Genomic DNA, 25479 nt, shown 5'->3' with positions numbered 1-25479 from the left:
GTCCTGTTAAAAAGCACATTTTTGGTTCCTTTGTGGAAACAGTGAAGTTGTCTACACAATCTGTTCTACTCACAGACTAACTGCGTCGCTGTAACTTCCCCCCATTTCTGATACGGGGATTCCATTTATTTGCAGAAAGTGGTACTTTTATTTTTTTCTTCCTTCAAGTGATTTTTCAACGATAGGTTTTTGTTTTTTTCTAGCAGCAGTAGGCATAACGATGTATGATTTACAGCTGCAGCCTACGTGACAAAATGTATTGACAACACCCAGCCCGACGTTTCTTTGCATCTATTTTCATTATATGAATTGAATATCTGAAATAAATATTAAAGACATTTAATGACTGTCTTTAACTGGCAGGAGAGTATCATATATTTAAAAGAGTAAGACATGAAGTCAAAAAGAAACGTGAGCGTTTGAGGTGGCTCTGGTCGAACTCTGTGTTAACATGAGACCGTTATGTTCAACAAAGGTATCGCATGCAGGTCCTTGCGAGATGACAGGCATGGGCTAACAGCAGCCACTGTCTGTGTGAGTCAAAAAACAGGTCAGCTACGTTGGTTTACAAGAATAGAAAACTTTCAGTTAAATCGCCAGCTATGTTAGTTTATTTTGCTTGTCATTAAACACAAATTAAGAGAACATACAATTTCGCGAGGAATTTTTGACTTAATATGAAAATACCGGATTGAGGGCAGAGACTTGGCATCTCCTTTAGATTTGGCTGAACAAATGCGTTTCAGGCAGCATAATTACCGGTGAAATGGAAAAGAATGATGCTGGCTAACGAGACGTTTAATGCAATATTATCAGACACTTCATAGAGAAATTATTTAACCAAGATAAAAGGAAACGTACAACTTTTGGCCAATAGATGGCGTACGTGTATAAGAGGGCAGTATAGTTTAATGGTTCAGGCAGTGGATTAAACACAATAAAGCACAATAAAGTTGAATAGTTTCTTGAAGCCAATGGTTTTATTTTGAGTGCATATTTATAACCAAATGACTTCTCAAGCATAAATTGTGCCTCCCGCTGTAAAATCTATGGAAATGAATTCATCTCTGCTCTCCATACAGGACTGGAGCATGTTATCACAATGTGCAAGCAAGAAGTAATTTTTGTTTCATTCTACATTGTCTGATGTGGCTGAAACTTCACACATGTTCATTTTTGGAGTGTAATCTCATCCATATACCAATAAAGGCTCAATGGCATAGCGCCACCATCTGGCAACAGGAAGTGGCCTTAATTTCACTCGACATCTTCCGATGTGGCTGAAAATGTAGAAATATTTTTATTATTGGAGTGTAATTAAATCCATATACCAAAAATGGCTCAATGTTATAGCGCCACCATCTGGAAACAGGAAGTGGCTTTAATTTTACTCGACATCTTCCAATTTGGCTGAAAATGTACAAATATGTTAATTATTGGAGTGTAATCAAATCCATAAACCATACACGGCTCAATATTATAGCGCCACCATCTGGCAATAGGACGTGAGGCTTATATCATTGATGCATTCCAATAGCAGCAGCAACATCTTCATTGATCAAAGGGGAATTCCTGTGCACACTATACATGTCATTGGCACAACTATGCCACCAAGGCGGTTGCGCCCATGGTGCTTGGCCCCTTCATTGCTGCTTGCAGCTATATTTCATCTTGTACCTTTTCAGCCTAAATTACAACTGAATATTGAGGGGGAAAATCGGGACCAAAGACTGACCTATCGGCAGTTTGGTACAGGTGTGATAGTTCTAAGCTGTGAGGCCAGCAAGTTTCTGCCAACTTAAAGGGTCGGTTAGGCACGGCTCCTGTGATTTGACGCGAAGGGAACCCCTGGGCGTTACGGCGCTGGTTCCTGTCAAATTAGCTCTAAGGAGTCCAGTTAATGCTACGCCGACCTGGGCTCGCAACTATCATGGCAGTTTTGCATGTATTGTGTTGACTGGACCCTCAGCCTCTGAGTTCTACACTGAACTGAGATTTCAGCAATAATGTTAATCGCGAGAACATATATTGAGTAATAGTGGCGCAGGCACGAGTCGAGTGTAATCACTCCCGAGGTTCGCGTAAATTTAAAACCCAAATTTCTAAATTATATATCTTAAATGGAGTCAGATAAACGAGTGGAACGATAGTAACCACTAAGCTTACAATACGGCCCCGTTTACGGACAGAGAATATGAGGAATTTTACTGATCTGTTTCAGGCCAGCTGTAAGCGGGATATGGGGCAGGTCAATCCGACCTGTGGCAACGGACCCAGTATATTCCTAAACATAATTGTGCTTTGTCCGTGTGCGGAGGATGATAATTAAAATTTCTCATTCACTTCAAAACAGCCAGGGAAAAATTTGTCGTCCCTTCACCTCCAGCTATTCCCTCATTGGTCTAGCTGTGCGGGTTCTACATTACTCAATAACTACAATTATTTGAGACACCGTCTACAGCATCATGTTCTCAGTCGGCATTTTTTGCAGCCTAGGAGTGCTTTCAGTTTCACTTCTCAGTTCAAATGGTTTATTACTATAACGCTCTTGCTATAACCTTTTCGTGGCTTCGGAAGGCTTTCTCTCTGCCAGCCCGCACACTTTGCTCACTGCCATTAGTGAAATAGTTTCCGGTTTCAAGGCAAGCAGACCTTTTGCTTTCATACCAATATCATACTTTTGTGCGACAAATCACAAATTCTACTTTGGATTTCATCAACGCTTCAGATTTAAGTGGTCATGACCTTTTTCTTCAGAGAAGTGTAGTTTTAACTCTTCAATTTCATCAATGTTTGTCTCAAGCTCATGTCTTTTTTTTTTATTGGAACTAGTGTAGTATTAGGAGTTGGGTTAAAAATTATATTTCTATAAAATTATTTGGAAAACCAGTCAAATGTTTGGACATGACTTGCCTCTTAACTGCCGTTTCCTATTAATGTTTTATTTCCTCTGTTTGTAATCAAACAATTCATATGTGGTGAAAGTGCAGGTTTTCAGATTTGATTAAAGGGTATTTTTGTACATATTGGTTTCACCACGTAGTATCTACAGCACTTTTTAATACATAGCCCCACATTCCAATGTTTGAGACAAATTAACATAATGTCAAATAAAAGTCATGTTTTGTATTGGGTTGCATATTGTTTGCATGCCATGACTTCTTGAAGTCTGAACCTATCAACATCACCAGAATCTGGATATCATGTTATGGTTGTCGTACAAGTGACACAAAAATTTATTTGCATTTGAATGGATCTCTATGGGAAGTGGGGGGTGGGACTAGATTCAGCTGTAAATTACACCAAAACAGTATGGAACACATTTGTTGGCTAAATGGCTTTGTGTCATCAAGAGTCCAAGGTATCAGATGAGCCTCAAACCATCCTGCTGCTGCCAGATATGCCGTAGATACAACAAAGGACATTTCTCCTGACTAATTTTCCTGTTGAACTCAATGGAAGAATTATTCAGGAGAAACAATCCTTGAAGTATCTACTGTATATCTAATAGCAGCACGGTTGTTTGAGGCTGGTTTGATACATTGGACCCTTGATGACTTAAACGTGATTTAGCCAACAAATGTGTTCTACACTGTATCAGCATAATTTACAGCCAAATCTAGTCCCACCCCCAATTCCCATAGAGATCCATTCAAATGCAAAATGAGTTATAGTATCGCTTGTAGGACAACCTGAGAACAAGATATCCGGACACAGACATCAGGAAGTCATGGTATTTACATTACATTACATTATTGGCATTTGGCAGACGCTCTTATCCAGAGCGACATACAACAAAGTGCATACCCATAACCAGGGATAAGTTCGCTGAAAGACCCTAGAGGGAAGTACAATTTCAACTGCTACCTGTACAACAAAGATAAGGACAAGGGCCATATATTATTATTTTATTTTATTTTTATTTATTTTTTTTGAACAAACAACCAAACAGAGCAAAAGTGACCAAAGTTAACTATCCAAACACTGCTTACCTAGCCAACTAAAAATACCGATACACAAAGCAAGTCACAGAGACCACAATTAAGGTTCACAGGGAGGTAGGGAGGGATGGGGAGAGGTGCTGCTTGAAGAGGTGTGTCTTCAGCTTGCGCTTGAAGGTGGGGAGAGATTCTATAGTTCTGACCTCAACGGGGAGTTCGTTCCACCACCGTGGAGCCAGAACAGACAGTAGTCGTGAGCGTGAGGTGGAGGTTCTGAGAGGGGGAGGTGCCAAGCAGCCTGTGGAGGCTGAGCGAAGAGGTCTGGCAGGGGTGTAGGGTCTGATGATTTTTTGCAGATAAGCTGGGGAAGACCCTTTAACTGCTTGGAAGGCTAGCACCAATGTTTTGAATTTGATGCGAGCCATGACAGGCAGCCAGTGGAGGGAAGTAAGCAGGGGGGTGACGTGTGAGTATTTGGGAAGGTTGAAGACCAGACGAGCTGCTGCATTCTGGATGAGTTGGAGGGGTCTGATGGCGGACGCTGGGAGGCCAGCCAAGAGGGAATTGCAGTAGTCCAGGCGGGACAGAACCATCGCTTGGAGCAGGAGCTGGGTCGAGTAGGGGGTGAGAAAGGGGCGGATTCTCCGTATGTTGTATAGGAAGAACCTGCAAGACCGGGTCACCGCCGCAATGTTCTCGGAAAGGGACAGTCTGCTGTCCATCACCACGCCGAGGTTCCTTGCACTGGGTGACGGCGTGAGTGTGGTATCCCCGAGGGAAATGGAGAGATCCAGATGGGGAGAGGTATTAGCAGGGATGAATATCATTTCAGTTTTACCTGGGTTGAGGTTTAGATGGTGGTTGTCCATCCAGCTCTGGATGTCCCTCAGGCAAGCAGAGATACGGGCTGAAACCTGCGTATCAGACGGCGGGAACGAGACGAAGAGTTGGGTATCGTCCGCGTAGCAGTGGTAGGATAGCCCATGTGCAGTGATCACAGGGCCAAGGGAGCGAGTGTAAAGAGAAAAAAGAAGCGGGCCAAGGACTGAGCCCTGGGGAACTCCTGTGGCGAGGGGCCGAGGTGTCGATACCGAACCAGCCCAGGCAACCTGGAAGGAGCGACCAGAGAGGTAGGACTCAATCCAGTCCAGGGCTGTGCCACAGATGCCCGTTGCTGACAGGGCAGACAGGAGGATGGAGTGATCCACAGGATATGCAATGGATATGCAACCAAATACAAAACATGACTATTTTATTTGACATTGTTAATTTGTCTCAAATGTTGAAATGGGGGGCTATGTATAAAATGTGCAGTAATTACTACAGGGTGCAACCAAAATGTATAAAAATATGGTTTAATAAAATACGAGAATCTGCACTTATGAAATGCTTGATTACAAACAGTGGAAATAAAACATTAATCAAAAAAGCCAGAAAAGGGCAAGGTGTGTCCAAACTTTTGACTGTTATTGTATGAATTTCAATCTTGTGTTGGATCAGGATTAAATCTGTCCAGTTGTAGATCATGAACAGCATTAAATGAAAAAGTAATTAGGGAATTCCGCTTAGGTGGTAAGAGCAGTCATCTGGCAGTCGGAGGGTTGCCAGTTCAATTCTGCCTTGGGTGTGTCGAAGTGTCCCTGAACAAGACACCAAACCCCAAAATGCTCCTGACAAGCTGGTTGGTGCCGTGCATGGCAGCCAATCGCTGTTGTGTGTATGAATGGGTGAATGAGAAGCATCAATTGTACAGCGCTTTGGATAAAGGTGCTATATAAATGCCAACCATTTACCATTTGTTGTAAACCCATTACCCACAACATTAAAACCACTGACTGGTGACGTTAGTAACATCGATAATCTTGTTACAATGGTACCATATATTAGGCAGCAATTGAACGGTCAGCTGTTGAAGTTGATGGGCAAACGTAAGGATCTGAGTGACAAAGGCCAAATTGTGATGGCTAGACAAGCGGGTCAGAACATCTCCAAAACGGCAGGTCTTGTGGGGTGTTCCGGGTATGCAGTGGTTAGTACCTACCAAAAGCGGTTCAAGGAAGGACAACCGGAGAACCTGCGACAGGGACATGGGCGCCCCAGGCTCAGTGATGCATGTGGGGAGCGAAAGCAAGCCCATTAGTTCCGATTCCACAGAAGAGCTACGGTTGCACAATTTGCTGAAAAAGTTCATGCTGGCTATAATAAAGACACACAGAGCATTGCAACAATTGTTCAGGAATGGTTTGAGGAACATGACAGAGTTGACTCGGCCACCAAACTCCCCAGATCTCAATCGGATCAAGCATCTGTGGGATGTGCTGGATAAACAAGTCCAATCTATGGAGGCCCCATCACCTGGCAACTTACAGGACTTCAGGTCTTGTGGAGCCCATGCCTCGACAGGTCAGATGTTTTGGCGGCACGAGGGGGACCTACACAATATTAGGCAGGTGGTTTTAATGTTGTGGCTGATTGGTATAGGACACTTAACAGAGATCAGCCTACATCACCACACCCAACATTTCAGCTAGGATCAATACTCGTTTATTTTGATTAGAGACACAACACAGTTAAAACCTTCAAATGTTTGTTTTGTAACCAGCTTACATCCAAGGACATGGGTATAGATGAGGGCAAGGTCCCTTTACAGGTGTATTCAGACCACGTCTATTCCAACTAAAAACATGGTAAACCAGGTAAACTATGATGTAAACCATGCGGCAGGACAATATAGGTGACAATTGTAAAACTTGGTAAAAGATAACAATTACATATACAGGTACATCCCAGCAGCAAGATACTGGCTCATCTCTGGCTGGGGCCACAAGAGCATTCAGTCAGTGGTGACACTGAAAGCAGAAGGCAAAGTTTACAAAAAGCAAACCGAACAGGCTGGTATGAGCCTCAGTTTAGTTCACAGCATAGTCAGTCAAAATAAATAAGTAGCCTATCAACTTGCCAACCTGTTATTAACTTACGATCAGCCACATCCATATTTGGGTCTGGAGAGTACTGTGTGTAACCCCTGGCAAAAATGGAATCGGCACACCTCGAGGATGTTCATCCAGCTTTTTTACTTCACAGCAAATGCATAAATCAGAGATCTGACACAAAACAAATTTTGTTTCACAACTGAACATTCTGGCTTCCTGAAACAGATAAATTAGATTTTAGATATTTTAATTAATGACATACTTTTTTCCAGATGAAGTAGAGAAAAAAATTATGGAATCACTTTGTAATTTGTAATTCTAAAACAAATACTAGCATAAGTCTGAATATGCAAATTAGTCTGCAGTTAAAAGGGAGTGTTTGCTGACCTTCACGAGCTGTTGGACTTGGCTAATTGAAGGGAAACATGGCTCCAAGAAGAGAGCTGTCAATTGAAACAATGGAAAGAATTATGAAACTCCTTCAAGAAGGAAATCCAACACTGAGTGTGGCAAAATATGTTGGTTGTTCCCAGTCAGCTATTTCAAAAATGTGGTGCAAGTATAAACAAAATGGGAAGGTTACAAAAGGAAAACCTACAGGTAGACCACGGAAGACATGAAAGTGTCAGGATAGAAAACTGAAAGCAATATGCCTTAAAAAATATAAAATGCACAACAAAACAAATGGGCGGAAACAGGAGTCAATGTTTGTGACAGAACTGTAAGAAAATGGCTGAATGAAATGGGATTTACATACAGAAAAGCCAAACGAAAACCAGCACTAACAGAAGAAAACAAGGCTGCAGTGGGCTAAGATAAGAAATTATGGATCGTGGATTATTGGATGAAATTGATATTCAGTGATGAATCACGAATCTGCATTGGCCAAGGCGATGATGCTGGAACTTTTGTCTGGTGCCGTTCCAATGAAACATACAAAGATAACTTCCTGAAGAAAACAAGCAAATTTCTGTAGACATTTATGATATGGGGTTGCATGTCAGGTAAAGGACCAGAGGAGATGGCAATCATTACCTCAACAGTCAATACACAGGTGTACATTGAAATTTTGGACACTTCTCATTCCATCAATAGAAAATAGGTTTGGAGATGAGGAAGTTATGGTCCATGACAAGGCTCCATCCTGCAAAGCTGATTGGTCAACCACTATTCGAGAAAGGTGGAACCAGCTTGGAGAATATTGTTTTTCATTAGTGCAGGCCATGCCTCAAAGAATTCAGGCCGTCATAATTGTGATTTTTTCATAATTTGGTTTCACCAAGCCAGAATGTTCAGCTGTTAAACAAAAATTGTTTTGTGTCAGGTCTGTGCTTTATTTGCTATTAAGTAAAAAAGCTGGATGAACATCGTCTTTTGTGCGCTGATTCCATATTTTTTGCCAGGGGTTGTAATGTGCTGGGCTGTGGCAATCCAATGTTCCATTTCGTCAGGTGCAGTGAAAAGTTGTGGCACCACATACAAAGGAAGCCGGCATCTGATCTCTCAAAACTGGATATTCTGTATTTATCTGGTGTTTACACTGAATAATTAAATCTGATCTGTTGGATGTATGGGGGGGGAAAAGAACTAGATCTGTATTGGCTTTACACACAGTGCTACTGAGCCAAGGCATTTCTCCAAAAGTGAAAGGCATTTCTCCAAAAATTGTGAAAGGATAAACAAAAACATTCAGTGCACAGGAATTGCATTCAAAACACATTCATGAGGTGCATTTAGATATTTATTTAATAACAGCTCACACAACTGGAGTATAGTTTGATAATCTTTCTAAATAAAGCTAGGACTGCATATTTACATGAACTTTATAATTCTTTTTCAAACAATTCCTATTCAAGCACTGTATATATTGCATTTATTTTGTTTCTGTACGAAAGATCAATGGATTAGAAATGAAACTATGAATATGTGGTTAACGTGCAGGTTGTCACCTTTTTCTTTTTTTTTTTTTGATAGTATTTACATCAAAGGCTTTTGATTGCCTTTGGAGTCTGTTATTGCAGTTTGTTGTGCCAATGAACGTCAAGGAAGCCATCATGAGGCAGAGAAATAAGAAATTTTGGTAAGCATAGTGTTTGGCCTATGTCTCAGATTGTTTAATCATTTCTCAGCCTCATAATCGCTTCCATGTCTATCATTGTCACTGTCCTTCTGTTGACAAATGCTAGTAACACTCCAAATACAATCAAAAGCCAACGTACTGAAATCTCTTATACCTCCACTATGGAAGCGTTTGAATACACTTCACTAATCAGAAACTGCTGAGAAGCCTACTGTCAATTAAAATACTTGGAATTATTTTAATTATGCATAAAAAATGACGTAAATTCCTACACGGATCACCCGATATGGCTATAAATACCCTCAAATTAAAGGTGACAATGACATCATATTCGTTTCATTTCAAATCCAATGTGCTGGAGTACAGGGTCAAAAGAACAGAAATTGTATCACTACCCAAATTCTTACTGACTGCACTGTGTTTAAACACTCAGTGAGCGAGCACTTTATGATGTAGACCTGTACACCAGCTTGTTAAGACACATATTTAATCAGCCGTCATGTGGAAGTAACTAAATTGACTGGAATTATTGTTGGTGTCAGGTTAGTTAGAGCATCTCAGAGACTGCTGATCTCCTGGGATTCATGCAAAAGTCTCTAGGGTTTGCAGGGAACGGTGCAAAACAGAACATCCAGTGAGAAGCAGTTCTGCGGGCAAAAACACCTTGTTAATGAGAGGGGTCAGAGAAGGGCTAGACTGGTCAAAGCCAACAGGAATGCAAATAGCCACAACAGTGGTACGCAGAAGAGCATCTCTGAACACACAACATGCCAAACCTGGAAGAGGTTGGGCTACAGCAGCACCGTTCTCTGTAAACTCTAGATAATTAAGTGAAAATGGTATCAAAAGTATAACTCAAAAAAGTATAATAAAAACAAAAAACCTTAAAGGTACAATAGGAAAGATGTGTTAAAACATTGTTACAAGACCGTTGTAAATCTCTTCCCATCATTGAAAAAGGCCCTCTGCTTGTGTCTAGTCTGTAAATTCTGGTTTCAATATATGCAGTTGACGGACCAACACTCTGAATTATTGTACTGCTATGATTTGTTTTGGTACAAACTCCATTAGCTGAAAATTGGTTCCAATTGTCACAGCCAACGGCCAACGTCCGCACGTTCACAGAGAAGGGGGAGGGATAAGCAGTGTTTGATGGTGTTTGTTACAGCAATTCCTGTCTTGACCGTTTAAAGTTCGAAACTACGTATTGTAAATTATTCTTCAATTTTGTTAGCATTATTAGTTTTCTTTTGAATGCCATTTGACGCTGACACTGTGGGGGTGGGATTAGAAAAGGCGTGTCTATGCAGTCCATGCTCGTGTGACATTGGCCAGCACCTGCCTGTGGTGTAGTTTCTATAGGAACCATCAAGCGGCCAGTAGTAGTCTTTAAATTAGGAATCTGGAACGAAATCTGGACATTAAAAGAAAATAAATTTTTAAATGCTAGAAAGTTGCTGTGCGGCTTTTCATGGCTAGGACAGGTGCCATGGTTCCTTGGGCGACCAGGAACAGATGGATGTCCGGTAGTGATTTATCAGGTGACTGAGTTATCTAATTTTATAATTTAAACTATTATTAATAGTTAAATAATTTGCCCACTCTGTAGCCACATTAGGCCAGCACTCAAGTCCCACATTTTGGCAAAATACATCAGCTTGTTTTCAAATATAACAATGAAATGCAATTTGCTGACATTTTTATTTGTTGATAAACTAAAATAGCAAGGATCTAAGTTGGGACCCTATTCAGAACAATGGCAGACACAACACTTGATTTTCCCCTCGCAAGGCTCTGCCTACCTACCTATGACGCATTGCCAACTGTATGTATTAAACATCATAGTAACAGTAAATGACTTTAATATTGTGGTTGACTACTTTGATAGTTGACCATTTGTCTAATGCGTAGGTATGTATGCATTTGTTCGCCAGCAAAGCAGTAAATATCCACCTTGTACATAGCTAGCCTAGTAAGGTACTAGGCTGGATAGCGAGTAAGCCCTCTGTGTAGCCATTCCAGTACAATGGACAATGTTTCTGAGGGCAGCTTACAAATGTTATAGGTAGTGGACTTGTTGGTTGTAAATTAGCTTGCAAGCTATTAGCTAGCGAGTGTTAGCAACACCTGTTCAATCCCAATAGGTGCAAGCAAACATATGCATAGATGAATAGTTACTACCCCCAGCTTAGCTAACTGTTAACTAACTTAAACAACCACACATACTGAAGTCAACACCTGAAAAGTTGAAGAATTAAAAAAAGAATTATAATAATTAAAACAAAAAAGAAATTAAAAAAATATATTTTCCTTTGAGTTACTTTTAACACTGTTGACATCATACTAGAGACTGTTGTTTGGAAAAATCTAAGGAGATCAGCAGCTTCTGAGATACTCAAACCTCCCAGTCTGGCACCGACACCTGGTGCAAACCTCTTTACCATGTCTGTACTTATCCAGTTTGTGAAACAGATTTTAAATTTCAGTCACTGAACATTTATACATATGTATAATTTTCCTAATTAAATGGTCCACAGCACACCAAATTCCAAAGATGGATTTTCCTGAATGTGATTCTCTTTTGCCGACATAGGAATTCCACAAGGGAAAAGTGGTCCAAATTTGGCATGCTCTTTTAAACTCCGTTGCAAAATGAATGTAAACAAAAGGACAATAAAATTTCTAACCTACACATATCCGTCCTTACAATTATATTTTCTTGCCCATAAACAAATAAAAAGAAATCATTGCAGTTCAAATCCAAGAACTTCAGGAAAAAATCTGAATCAAAAGAATACTTCTTTCTGTTCATACCTTACATGTGAACTAAAACTAGTTCCAGAACAATACAATTCTCGCTTCCATCCAACTTGCCACATAAGTATGCCAACTGGCAACCAGTGGACTGTGCCGAGTATATAGCATTAAATGTAAGGCTGATGTTGCTTCAAGCTTTGAAATCTGAGTCACAAATATCACAATTGTGCAGCTTTAAACCTTTAAATCAAAAACTCTCATTCAATGAAATGAACATTTAAATATTTTGAATCATCTGCTCAATAAGTTTCTTGAGTGTAATAAAGATCACTGCCACCAAGTGGTTTATCTTTTTGTTTTTCTTTAATTATACTTCAGAGGACACATGAAATGCTTCTGGAAAAAAAACAAAAAAAAAAACATCACCACTGGCATCTATCGGGTATTGATAAGACTGCCAAATCAGCAGCAAGGTCGTGCAGCACACGTGATCATGTGATGTGTTCCTGTCTGTAAGACCTTGCTGCTGACTGGTCATCTTATCAAACTAAATCGCTATCAGTGGTGATGCCTTTTTCCCGGCAGCATTACACATGGCCTCTGAAGTTTGGACTGCATCAGGTATGATCAAAGAAAAAAGCAGATCCACGCCAACTGTTATTATGCTTAAAATGACGGGAGAAAAAGGTGTTGCATTTCAGGTCAGACAATGATCACCACAACAAGGAAATGCATGAGTCAGAATTTCAGAAGCTTACCTTAAGGAGCTATACATTTCTAAAACTCATATTTAAGCTAGAGCAATAAAAAGAAAAATAAAAAGAAAAGAAAAAAAGGTACATCAATCCTAAGGGTCATACAAGGTGCCGAAAACCATCATTCTAAAGTTTGAATAAAATTTCAGTTGTATAAATATGGCTGCCAATTATTTTTGACTGATGACACTTCTTAAAAAGAGGTTTCAAACTTGGCCGCCTGAGAAAATTCTACTGCAAAGTCCAGAGGTTGCAGGTCATACCATGGGTCAAGAGACGTTAAGCAACATTCAAACCATTAAACCATCTAATCTGTACTTGGGCTTGAGTCAACATTCTTTTCCTTGCTCTGAATTCTCTCTCTTTCCTGGCTCTTTGACTTTTGACTCTTCTCCTGACAGGCAGACAACCTCTTCTCCTTGACCTTTTGAGAGTGTTCCCCATCTCTGCTACTGTCTGTTTTCCTCAAACTGGGGCTGGCACTTTGACTGCCCTTATTCCTGCCCCTGTGCTCTGCACCACTCTCAGAGCTGTGGCTCCTGCTGCTACTGCAGCTCTTGGACATCTTCCTTCCGCAGGTCTCCTCCTTATCAGCTCGGCTCCTCTTCATGCGAGAGGAGCTGTCCTTATTTTGCTTGTCGTCTCGATCACTACCACTCATGCTTCTGGATCTCCTGCCTTTCCTGGCATCTCTACTCTTGCCCTTGGGTGGACTTTTCCTATTCTGGCTCTTGGACCTCCCTCTCTTCCGGTTTTCCCTGTCCCAGTGACGAAGGCCCTGCTCCCGCTCTCGGTCTCTATCCCGGGATAAGCTCTGCCTGCCCCTCTCCCTGCTTCTGCTGCTGGACCACTTCTGTTGGACCTTTTTGGACCCCCTCTCCATACTCCTGGACTTGTCCCTTGACTGTTCCCCATTTCTGCCCTTCCTTTCCTTCTCCTTTCCCTCAGACTCTGTGGTCTTGGTCCTTTCTATGCTCGTCTCCCTGACCTTTGTCCCCAGTTCAGAGGTCTCTTTCCCGAGGTTTCGATACTTGCTCTTCGAGACATCAGTTTTTTCCTCAGCCTTGCTATACTTCTGATCCTTCTCTCTGCTGCGTGACTTGTAACCCTTTCCTTTGCTCCTGCTGCGGCTGCGGGATTTGTCCTTTTTCTTGGCTTTGTATTTGTCATGTTTGTTGTCCTTGTCAGCCTTCTGGTCATCCCTCTCTTTGCTCTTGGACCGGTGGAGGTGGCTCCTTTTTTCTTTGTCCTGGCTTAGACGAGGGCCATCTGAGACTTCCCATTTCCTCTCAGAGGCCTTCCACTCTCTTCCTCTTGAGGACTTGGCCATTTCATTCTTTGTCTCCTTTAAATCACTCCTGCAAATACAATGAGCAATGAAATGTAATTCCTCAGGCAACAATTTCCAGCACCAAACCAATAATTTTTAAAGGCAAAATTCACTTCTTACATCACTATGATGGGAATTTATGTCCTCAAACTTTAAACGAACATGTTTTTACACGTTTTTTGACGTTCAGATTTATATTGTGATGCGTTTATCTAACAGAAGCAGACAAACAGCGGGATGAAATAAGATAAGACTATTAGCCTGTGTGGCATGAAATATTTATAAAAAGGACCAAGGAGTGATTTCGGTTTTCATTTACTCATGGTGAGCAAGCTTGCTAGAGTGTGACATAGGAAAGGAATGAAGCGGTCAGTTACAAGTCTTTAAATGAGCACAAAATGTATTAAAATCTGAGATTTTCAAAATACCAGAAACCTGCTGTGGCTTACCGCACAGAAAACAGGTTTAAAACATGGATTTGAATTTTTATTTAATTGTCAACAAGTGCATGGTTAACAACAGCTAACAGCGTTAGCCTATAACATTTAAATCCACTTGCTGTCATTATTTATTCAAATATGAAAATAGCGATTAGCGGTTTGCCTATGATGCGTTGCCGACTGGATCCATCGCCCATCCCCGTTTTATGAGCAAAAAACGTGCAAATACTTTTTCAGGATAAAAGAATTTTAGTAAGAAAAATGCAGTAGACTGCCTAGACAAAGATTAGAAAAACACAGGGCAGAATGCTCATTTAGTGATATTGTGCTCAAATTTGAAAGGGGATTTCTCCAATGTTGCGACTTGGTTCCATTGCGATTCTAAGCGTACCAGCCACAGCGACAATAACAGAATAACAAAAACAAAAAATATTTTTGGTGAGAAAAGATTTCAAACGTTCAGTTTGAGCTTCTGTAATGCCGTTTTAGTAATACATGGAGTAATTCTGCCTCTTGGGGGAAAAAACCACAAGGGTGGAAGACACCACACCTTCATGTCATTCTTAAGCTTGTGTCAAGAAAAGGGGTAATGCTGAAGGGGTTAAGAAGCAGTTCCTTTATTTCCAAGGTGGAAATGTGCAGAGATATTCAATGGTTTACCTGTATTAATTAAAACTGTAATGTGCTTGATCACTGCCTGTCAAAATATTCAGAAAATTATCTACAGTTTGGTTTCACCTGCAAGGAGACCGATGGTGTTGAATTACCAATGTTTGTTGTTTGCTCTGCCGTGGTATCAAACGAAAGTATGAAGCCATCAAAGCTGCAACGACACTTAGACACCTCATGCTCATTGGAAGGAAAAAACCATTGAATATTTCCAGTACCGTTTAAAAGCTTTTACGGGCAACAGACCTTGATGAGACAATCAGCTAAAGTTGGCGAGTTAGCTTTAAAAGCATCTTATCAAGTTGCATTATGTGTCGCTCAGACAAAAAAAACCCTACACAATAGCGGAAAGTTTAATATTGCCTGCAGCTAGTGATATGTGCAAAACAATGTTTGGAATGATGAGTACATTAAAAAACTGAAAAGCATCCCATTGTCAGACACAACCATCGCCCACTGGATTGGTGAAATGGTTTGTCGACCAAAATGAGATGCAGGAGGAATTTCTTTTTTGTAAGCAGTTGGCAGCTGCCAACAAGTTCTGAGATTTTCAAAGCGATCGATGATTTTTTCCGCGAACATGATATACCCTGGCCAAAATGTGTCGCGATGTGCACAGACGGTGCAAGAGCTATGGTTGGCTTAAAAAGTGAGATATTCCATCCATACTCAATTAGCTTAATTCTTTGTCCCTCCATAATGAAAATGTGACCCTTTTTGTGTATCTACCGATCGCTGTGGATTATTTTTTATTTTTTAGAGTTACTGGATTACGGCGAGTAAAGGATCCTTTTTCCTAACGTGCGTTAAATGTCGAAATTGCGCTTCGTTTTTAGCGGCATCTGACCGTAAGCCAAACCCTTCTTTTCGATTCCGGGAGATCAGTTTGAGATTTAATTTACGTTTGGACTGTTTGATTCAGTTGCTAAATGTTGGGACTGATGGGCACTGAACTTTGGGGGGTATTTGTTTGTTCATTGTGAAGTTTTGCGTTGTTTTATTAGAGTCGGGTATTTGCGTCTTGCGCGCCGTGTCCTCCGCGATTTCATTCATTCATTCCATCACAATAAAACGTGAACTAATCTCATATGTTTGTGTTTCCTTCTATAAGACATAAGTATAAGTTATCTTTACACTGACAAGAGGAAGACCAGGCCTTCTGCCTGTTTAAGTTTGAGCTGAGGCCTTTGCCTGAATTTAACTGTCACTTTTCAACATCGCTGAATAGATCCACCCTTAACCTTAATTAATCGTTGTGGCATTTCTCTCTGGATAAAGTAAGGGCGAATTGTTGCAACCGTTAGGTAGGCCTATAGAAAAAAATGTCAATAATAAACAGAATAAATTGAAACGAGTTGCATAAAGCACCCCTGTTACAGAAATGTATAATCCTGTTTCTACATGTGGAGTGTGTGTGTGTGTGTGTGTGTGTGTGTGTGTGTGTGTGTGTGCTCACGGGCGCAGGCGCTCGTGACTGACAGTCCAAATATAAGATGAATAGGCCTATCAATACTAAATATGGGGTGGGGCAGGGGTGGGGGTCCGTGCTCAGTGTCTCTCTCAGCCAAGGGGTGCTTGGGCTGAAAAAGGTTGAAGACCCCAAGGCTAGAGTGTAGGCTACCAGTTACAAAACTGGTATGAATGGTGGCAGAGTTTGCAGGAAGGGAGCAGGGCAATCCGAGCACTACGGATTACAAGCAATGTTACAAATCAGTCCAGAAGATTATAAGGTCTGCTTCTTTCCACAGAAGGAGGCTGAGAACGGGAAATTGCAGGAGAGCAGAAAACGGAGACGCCAGACAGCTGAAAGCCAGCCAGCCGGAAAAAACCAGGGAACAAAATGCAGTGCCGTGAATTTAATTTTACAAGTGGCATGAGAGCGGCACACTGATGTTTACTGAAATGCAAACACAGGCTACTCTGGTGTTTTTAATTTGGTCACGTTCTGTGTGGAACAGAGTAGCCACAGAGCAAAAGGCAAGTGTGCATTGCATTATCATTTTGTGATAAATGCACATCATTTCGTAAAAGCTGAAGCGATTGCTTTTAATTAAGTGACTGAAAACCTTCCATAACATATGAAATTGAAGCAAGAAATACAATTCAGAAAAACCACTCATGTTGTTACTAGGTAGGCTACAAGATGCATTAAAGTAGCATTTGTAGGGATTAATTAATCAAAAAGGTTAATATTGTACCCAAAGTTGAGAAATGAAATGAATTTCAAGACGCATTACAATTCACTATTCCACTTGGGCTGCAATGTCTTAATCCTTCAGTAAAGGCATAACCCTGTAATGACATGGTTATGCACATTTCCCAGCAGGTTAATGGATCTTTCAGGGCTCACTTACTGGTCTCCTTTGATCCAGCGCTCTCCACATGGGGCTCTCGTCTTCTGAGCCCTCTGCATCTCTTGGCGCCAGTGTGGAGGAGTCTCACTGCGCCAGAAACGGTCCCTTGACCTGGACCTGGAGCGTGATGGAGTCCTGTAGCGCTGTGAAGAGCACACCCACACTCATGACTTTCTGGTTTCAGCTATAAACCATCCCTTTAAGTGAGGGGTTCTGGCATTTAGAGTGGCTGCTCTAAAGTAATGACACAAGTAGCCAACTTCACTTTACCAATCAAGCACAGTTACAGTCAGGTCCATAAATATTGGGACAGACACAATTCTCCTCTTTTTGGCTCTATACACCACCACAATGGATTTGAAATGAAACGAACAAGATGTGCTTTAACTGCAGACTTTCAGCTTTAATTTGAGGTCCAAATCAGGTGTAGGAATTACAACAGTTTGTATATGTGCCTCCCACTTTTTAAGGGACCAAAAGTAATGGGACAATTGGCTGCTCAGCTGTTCCATGGCCAGGTGTGTGTTATTCCCTCATTATCTCATTTACAAGGTGCAAATAAAAGGTCTAGAGTTCATTTCAAGTGTGCTATTTGCATTTGGAATCTGTTGCTGTCAACTCTCAATATGAGATCCAAAGAGCTGTCACTATCAGTGAAGCAAGCCATCATTAGGCTGAAAAATCTAAACAAACCCATCAGAGAGATAGCAAAAACATTAGGTGTGGCCAAATCAACTGTTTGGAACATTCTTAAAAAGAAAGAACGTACCGGTGAGCTCAGCAAAACCAAAAGACCCGGAAGACCACGGAAAACAACTGTGGTGGATGACAGAAGAATTCTTTCCCTGGTGAAGAAAAACCCCTTCACAACAGTTGGCCAGATCAAGAACACTCTCCAGGAGGTAGGTGTATGTGTGTCAAAGTCAACAATCAAGAGAAGACGAAGCATACTGCGAAAGCAACCAAAGAGTTTTTTAAGGCAAAGAAGTGGAATGTTATGCAATGGCCAAGTCAATCACCTGATCTGAATCTGATTGAACATGCGTTTCACTTGCTGAAGACAAAACTGAAGGGAAAATGCCCCAAGAACAAGCAGGAACTGAAGACAGTTGCAGTAGAGGCCTGGCAGAGCATCACCAGGGATGAAACCCAGCATCTGGTGATGTCTATGCGTTCCAGACTTCAGGCTGTAATTGACAGCAAAGGATTTGCAACCAAGTATTAAAAAGTGAAAGTTTGATTTATGATTGTTAGTTTGTCCCATTACTTTTGGTCCCTTAAAAAGTGGGAGGCACATATACAAACTGTTGTAATTCCTACACCGTTCACCTGATTTGGATGTAAATACCCTCAAATTAAAGCTGAACATCAGCAGTTAAAGCACATCTTGTTTGTTTCATTTCAAATCCATTGTGGTGGTGTATAGAGCCAAAAAGATGATAATTGTGTTGATGTCCCAATATTTATGGACCTGACTGTATATGCAATACCTTAAAGTTTACAAAAACTGATGATTTGTAACATCCCTAAAATGAATCCGGTTCTCAACGTCGTGGAGACGTAAAAAGGTGACCCAAACAATTACAAGCTTGGCCCACCCTGGCAATTTGCATATAAACTGCATTCTCGAATATATTAATCCCCAATATAGTACGTTTTAGTAATACAAACATACAAAACCGCAAACACAATTTTTTATGCATTATGCACTTCAATGATTTATGATTGGTAATGCACAAGGTCCTACCTCATTCAGTGACTGTAAATAGCAGGCTGTTGCTAATGTCAGGTGTGGAGCTGGGTGCATCAGTTTTGTGGGTGTGCGCTTGTGCCAAAATTGGAAAATTTGCCCACCAACGTCCCACAAGCAGTGTGTGAGTAGCTAGCTAGTCGCCAAAGTGAATGAATGAATAGCTAATACTTATTCTTGATCAGTAACATATAGCTAGCTAGGTTCATAACAAATATTTGTTAACTGTTAGATAACCAATATTTCCAATAATTTATCATTGCTAGCTAAGCCCTATTTATTGCTGGCAAAGTAACAACAACATCAGCTCCCTGTACTATACAGGGCAAGAATAAACTCTGTGGACCAAACTAAGCTTTTCTTTTCCCTGTCGTGGGTTTAGTAGTCCCGCAGGGCACTGCTAACGATAAGGATAACGTGTCAGTCTCTAACATTACCTAATTTACAAACTGAAAAAAGGGCACTCAAATGTGACGGGAGTCTACAAAAGCGTACTGTAGATCAAGTTAGGGACATTCTCAGGGTCATAGCTACTTCTGCACAAGTGGAAGTTTGCAGGAGGCAGGAAAAGGGTGAAACTGTTGCGTCCTTATGTCCCCAACAATTTAAGAATTACTGCGAGTAAACGCAGACTCAGTGTCCTGAACAATACACCTGAGGAATGTGGTTTATAACGAGATCGCGTATACAAGCGGCCAAAATGAGCTTCCTCCATAGGGTGGCCGTGCTCAGCCTTAGAGATAGGGTGAGGAGCTCAGACATCCGGAGGGAGCTCAGAGTAGAGCCGCTGCCCCTTCGCTTCGAAAGGAGCCAATTGAGGTGGTTTGGGCATCTGATCAGGATGCCTCCCGGGTGCCTCCCTTTGGAGGTTTTCCGGGCTCGTCCAACTGGGCAGAGACCCCGAGGTAGACCCAGAACCCGCTGGAGAGATTATATATCTCGCCTGGCCTGGGAACGCCTCGGGATCCCACAGGAGGAGCTGGAATGTGTTGCTGGGGAGAGTGGAGAGTGGAGTCTCTCCAACCACCTGTCCTCTTGACCTCATCCCTTCTCCCCTTGTACAACCCATTTCTAATGAAATTCTCCCTTTTCTCTCCTCTCTAATCAACACCTCCCTTTCTTCCGGCACTATGCCCTCTTCCCTTAAGAGGGCCAGAGTCAGTCCCCTGCCCCTCACCCCCTACAAACTGGAGTCCCACAGGGCTCAGTTTGGTCCTCTCCTCTTCTCTCTATACACCATGTCTCTTGGTTCTGTTATCTCTTCCCATAGCTTTTCTTACGATTCTTATGCCGATGACACTCAATTCTTTGAAGGGACATCCACCTGGAGTACCTGCTGCCCATTGTTTGTGCACGTAACATGTCGCGCCGGCTCAGTCTGCATTGCAAGAGAGCCAAAATGTTGTTTGCCACCTGATGAGTCCAGCACCACACTCTCCCATGCACCACCACCAGGCAGCTCCCCACCAGGCCAGGTACAAGGTAAAATCCACAGCAGAATGATGTTATTGTGCTGTTCCACTGAAGGACCAGGATTCAGTTGTACGTCTCCAGCAAGAAATAACAAAAGCTGTAAGATCTTCAGAACATAGCCATTGTCTTGTTGTTTGCAGCATTTGTCGGCTGTATATTTTGATCTGTATAAAGGAAGAGTATAATAATTTGTTGATTGTCAAAAAAAATGTAGTTTTATATGTGTGTGCGTGTGGGGGGGAGGATTGTAAAGACATTGTGTGAATTTGCCATTTGATTTGATATTCGATTCTACCTCTAAAATATGTTGGTATCTAATCATCAATATCCTGCAACATAATAATCGCATACAAACTTTTCCTTTGTTCATACTTAAAAAGCTGTCTTTGTTAACCATTTGATTTGCAGGTTAACAGACAAAGAGTAAAGTGCATCATATAGCAGCTCAAAAAAAAAAATGAATTAAGAAGAACCTTTTTAAATCAAAGCTTACAAGACGTTGTAACAATTCATAAAATGAAGGTAGTTGAGAAGAAGGATATGCATCAGATATGTAAACCAGATATGCGCAGATTGTGTGCAAGCAAGCTGATCTTCAGAACATTTGGAAAGGTTTGTTATAGGAAAAAAAGGAAACCAATGATTAGCTAAATTGCGCAGAATCAGCGTAGAACTGGCTTGCATGAAAGCTGCCAGTGATGAGAATAGCTACGCAGCAAAGAACGATGCAGACTTGGAGATGGATGACCTAGTTAGCAACCTAGCTGCGAAGCTGGATGATTATTTCACAAACGAATGTCCAATTCAGCTTTGTGCGGATTCGGAGCATATTGCTGAGGAAGCTGATGTCATCGCAAATAACATAACACTTAATATCTAAATAAACATAACGGCAGTTAACTAAACAAATACAACACAAACAAACAATACTACTTTAGAGAAATTTAAACAATGATGGGGTGGGAAATGACGTTACTGATGAAAAAAGTAATGTTTAATCTAAAGAACAGAAATAGCACATTTGTTTCTTTCAAGGGCACAAATAAGTACAAACATAGGACAAAGGACCAAGACTACTTTGGATCGATTTAGAGTTACTTGGGGTGGAAAATGACATCACAGCTCAAAAAAATATAATGCAAATGATATCAAAAACGATATCGGCACAAATTATGATTTGTGATTTTCAGCATCACTAACAGCATATGCTATATATAAATGTGTGAAGAAACCAAGTGCAATACCGTGTCTGAAGGGTTGGCTTTGCAAGGCGGACCTCTATTACAATCCAAGAACTTTAACAAGAATTTTACTTAATTAGGCTTTTCATGTTTAGAATGATTACTTACCCTCTTAAATCCCATTTTGATAGATAGCTATGCATACCAAAGAATACAATTCCCATGTTCATATTGTGCTTATTATGCCTTATTGCAAACAATGCATAGTGGTAAATTTTTGAAGATCAAACCTGCATTGTGCTGATACATTTCAGGAAAAACAAATTAAATTAAACGCATGCTCAACTACCTAATTATGAGCCTATTAGTTAACCTCAGCCTTTTATTTGTTACCGCATCTTATGTAATCGTTTGCAAGATGGTGCAATATTAATTATTCATGCCATATAAAGCTATTTCTGGCATAATGAGGTTTAAGGCAAATAATCCACTTTTCAGATGAAAAGCACCCAATTAGCTTGTTGAAATTATTCAATGGCAATTGGGGTTGGAACAAAAACCAGACCAGCATATATAGGGATACTCCAGGGGTTTGGGAACCTCTTATATAGGTTATGTGCATGTTATCCTGCAAATTGCATTTTACCTTTGCTATCCTGCGAACAGCATCTCACCCTTTCCTCTTAACTGAAGAATTGATATACGGTATCCTGCAAGCTAACTAGGTCCCGAGTTTGACAGAACAACGTTAGAGTTTAGTATTGGTGCATTGCAATGGCCTGGTACTATCGGGAGCAGCAGGGAACTATTTTCTTGCTAATTATTCTTGTAATGACATTGTTAATAAAAACACTTAATTGGATTGTGCCTATAATATCTTTATTTTAATAATTGGTAACAGTTTTATAAAAGCAATTTTCAAAAGTCACTCCAGGACGTGGGATATCGTAATTTTATTTTTGATGATATTGGGGTTGTAAATAAATTGTAACTGTAGAAAATGACACAGCCCGTCCGAGTTATTACTTAAATATCCCACAACTATCATGTCTCACACATCCCACAATTTTGCATGCTGTTATTATTAAAAAGCAGGCTTACTCCTCATTTATAAGCTGACTGAATAATACAATATTTTGACTATTTAGATGCTCACCGATATAAAACAGACTCAAGTCGTCCTTCACTGAACATGCTGTCTGTGGTGGAATAAAAGGGGTTTTCAATGTTCTCAGACGAGTGAATGCAGTCTTCCATTTAGACTTAAGACATCACAAAATACATTTATTATTGTAAAACATCTACCTCTAAATTCTCAAAAACAGTTTGTCGGTGTGCAACTTCCTTGTGTAACAAAACTGCAAAAAAAAGTGCAAAAAACAAACAATACACTGTTAGAAAAGTAATCTCCTAGGGTAAATGTACCTCAGTTGTCACTAAAAGCATGTTAGAGGCCAGCTGTCAAGGATAAACGGCGCAATTTATTGAGGGTAACTAAGTCACGAATGGCCTGTTGAGTGTTAACCGACCCAGTGGTTTGAGCATAACCTGTGCAGGGAATCAAAAGTAAATTTGCTTTTGCACATGTGCAACTTATACGGTTCCTAATAAAGTTCCAGTTAGATGAAAGTATTAAAATGCTGCTAACCAGAGACTAAGGATGACATTGGTTGTATTAATGATCTAATTATCCAATTGATAATAAATGTTTAATAAAATAATTGTATTATTGACCTACTCACACAATTGAGAACTGGCTGGATGATGGTATTTAATAATAATGTGTTTATATTTACTTATTAATGTCAAAGTGGAAGTGCTGCATTAAATGCACTTTTTACAATATATCATCATTGACGGCGCGGAGAGAATTACACTGGTAAGCACGGCATTCCACCGCAGCGTCTGGTCTCCTCAATCGGGTATTAGGCCAGTTACTTATGTCATTTTATTTGCATTGTATTATTTAAATTTTTTAAAATATTACTCAAAATCATGGAGACATAACATTATCATCTTCTGTGCAAATAGGTAATGATGACCTGCAATGCTTTCGTAATATAATGAATATATAAAATTACAAATAACCAAACAAGTTATTTGGTGTAGGCCTTTAATTTTTCCATGAAGTGTAGCCTACTTGATGACAAAAAAACAGTTTTTTCCATTAAAAAAAAATAATAATTCAGTTTGCATCACTGCCAATAATAACTAACTGAACCCTTGGTAAATCCTGCAGGACGTAGCTATTTCTTGCAGCAATAGGAGGATTAATTGGAAGAAGTATGGCGCGGGATAATCGTTTAACGTGGTCTATTCTTAGCAGGAATTTTTGCTTTCATTATCCAATGAATAAATAGGCAAATTATGTATTGCTTCATTTATTTTTATGTAGATACCGCATAGTGGAAAGCGAGGTTGAGTTTGCCGGTAATTTGAATTTGCGTGTCATCGAATAAACCCGGATGAAGGAACGCATACAATAAGCCATGTGAACTAACAGCTACAGATTTAAAACACACAGAAATTATTTGACAACTACAGCACTGTAGCATTCAATTCCCTGTGGTGGTTGCATTCTTAGCCCTCTGAAATAGCCGCCAATTGCTTGCTAGCACTGGAGCTTGTGGATTGAATGTCAGCAGCATATTGAAATACTACATGCCACATTTGTCCAATGCTTTGTTTATTTTTATGTAGATACAGCATAGTGGAATGCTATGTTCAGTTTGCCAGTAGCTTGAATTTGCGTGTCAACGAATAAACACGGAACTTAAGAAACATAAACGTTACAATAAGCCATGAGTCAACCAACAGCTACATAAATTCTTTGATAACTCTTAATACTGTACCATTCAATTCCCTGTGGTGTTTGCATTTTAAACCCCCTGAAATGGCCAGATTGCTTGCCAGAATTGTTTTCTGATGTTTGCAGGGCTTATGATATACTATATTTGGATTTCCAAAAAGCATTTGATAAGGTACCGCATGATAAACTCATTATCAAAATGAGGATGTTAGGACTACAGGAGCAATTTCAGTGGCTTCGGAACTGGTTACGGGATAGAAGACAAAGAGTAGTAGAAGGAGGGACCTGATCTGAGCAGGGTACTGTGTCCCACAGGGTTTGGTGCTGGGGCCACTGCACTTCATAATTTACATGAATGACCTTTATAGGGGCATTGTAAATGCTTTAGTGAGTTGTTTGACTATAAATGTAGAATGGCGGAGTACAAAGCTATGTCAAGAAAATACACATGCACACACACAAGGACCCCAACAAGCAACGATCAACAAATTAATTCTGGTTGAATGGCAATACTCACTCTTGGTCCTCTTCCTTTTATCTTCCTGCCAGAACGTGTGACCAACAATCTTCTTTGATATGATGACTGCTGAGAGTTAACTAAGGTGCTACCAAAAAGAGAAGGAGAAAAAACACTTTAAAATATTGAAAGTGAAAGAGAGGACACATTACATTACATGACATTACATTCAAAAGGGAGTTCGATTTTGGAGCTCACCTCTCCCTCAGTTTCTCCTTTTCCTTTTCCGGTCCAGTTTCAGATTTTTGCTGCTGCTGGGGACTTCGCCTCATAAGGAACCTGTTCTCAGGAATGGGAGGAATCTCCTCGGGCCGCACAGTGGACACAAGATGGGCCTCTCCCTTCTCCTCCCCACTGTCATCATCCTGAGAGCTGTAAAAATCACAGATGAGGAGCCAGGGTCCCAGCTACGACCACTCTGTATAACTCACCTGGCATGCAACATTTTTAAAACTGCACTACCCAACATTGATATTACCCGGGTTTTGTA

General features: G+C 40.6%; 1 protein-coding gene across 1 annotated transcript in view; it reads right to left on the bottom strand.

The window, feature by feature from the left end:
* Nucleotides 1-8597: 8597 nt before the first annotated feature.
* Nucleotides 8598-25479, bottom strand: part of ppig (peptidylprolyl isomerase G (cyclophilin G)) — a 38465-nt gene continuing 21583 nt past the window's right edge. The window contains exons 10-13 of the mRNA XM_061234219.1: nt 25188-25361; nt 24990-25077; nt 17260-17402; nt 8598-13824 (exon numbers count right to left, since the gene is read on the bottom strand). Of these exons, the coding sequence (XP_061090203.1) occupies nt 12774-13824; nt 17260-17402; nt 24990-25077; nt 25188-25361 (1456 nt within the window). The 3' untranslated portion in view covers nt 8598-12773. The remainder of the gene's footprint in view (nt 13825-17259; nt 17403-24989; nt 25078-25187; nt 25362-25479) is intronic.

This window comes from Conger conger, chromosome 3 (genome assembly GCF_963514075.1).
Source record: "Conger conger chromosome 3, fConCon1.1, whole genome shotgun sequence".
Taxonomy (NCBI): domain Eukaryota; kingdom Metazoa; phylum Chordata; class Actinopteri; order Anguilliformes; family Congridae; genus Conger; species Conger conger.
This window is presented reverse-complemented; position numbering and strand designations above follow the sequence as displayed.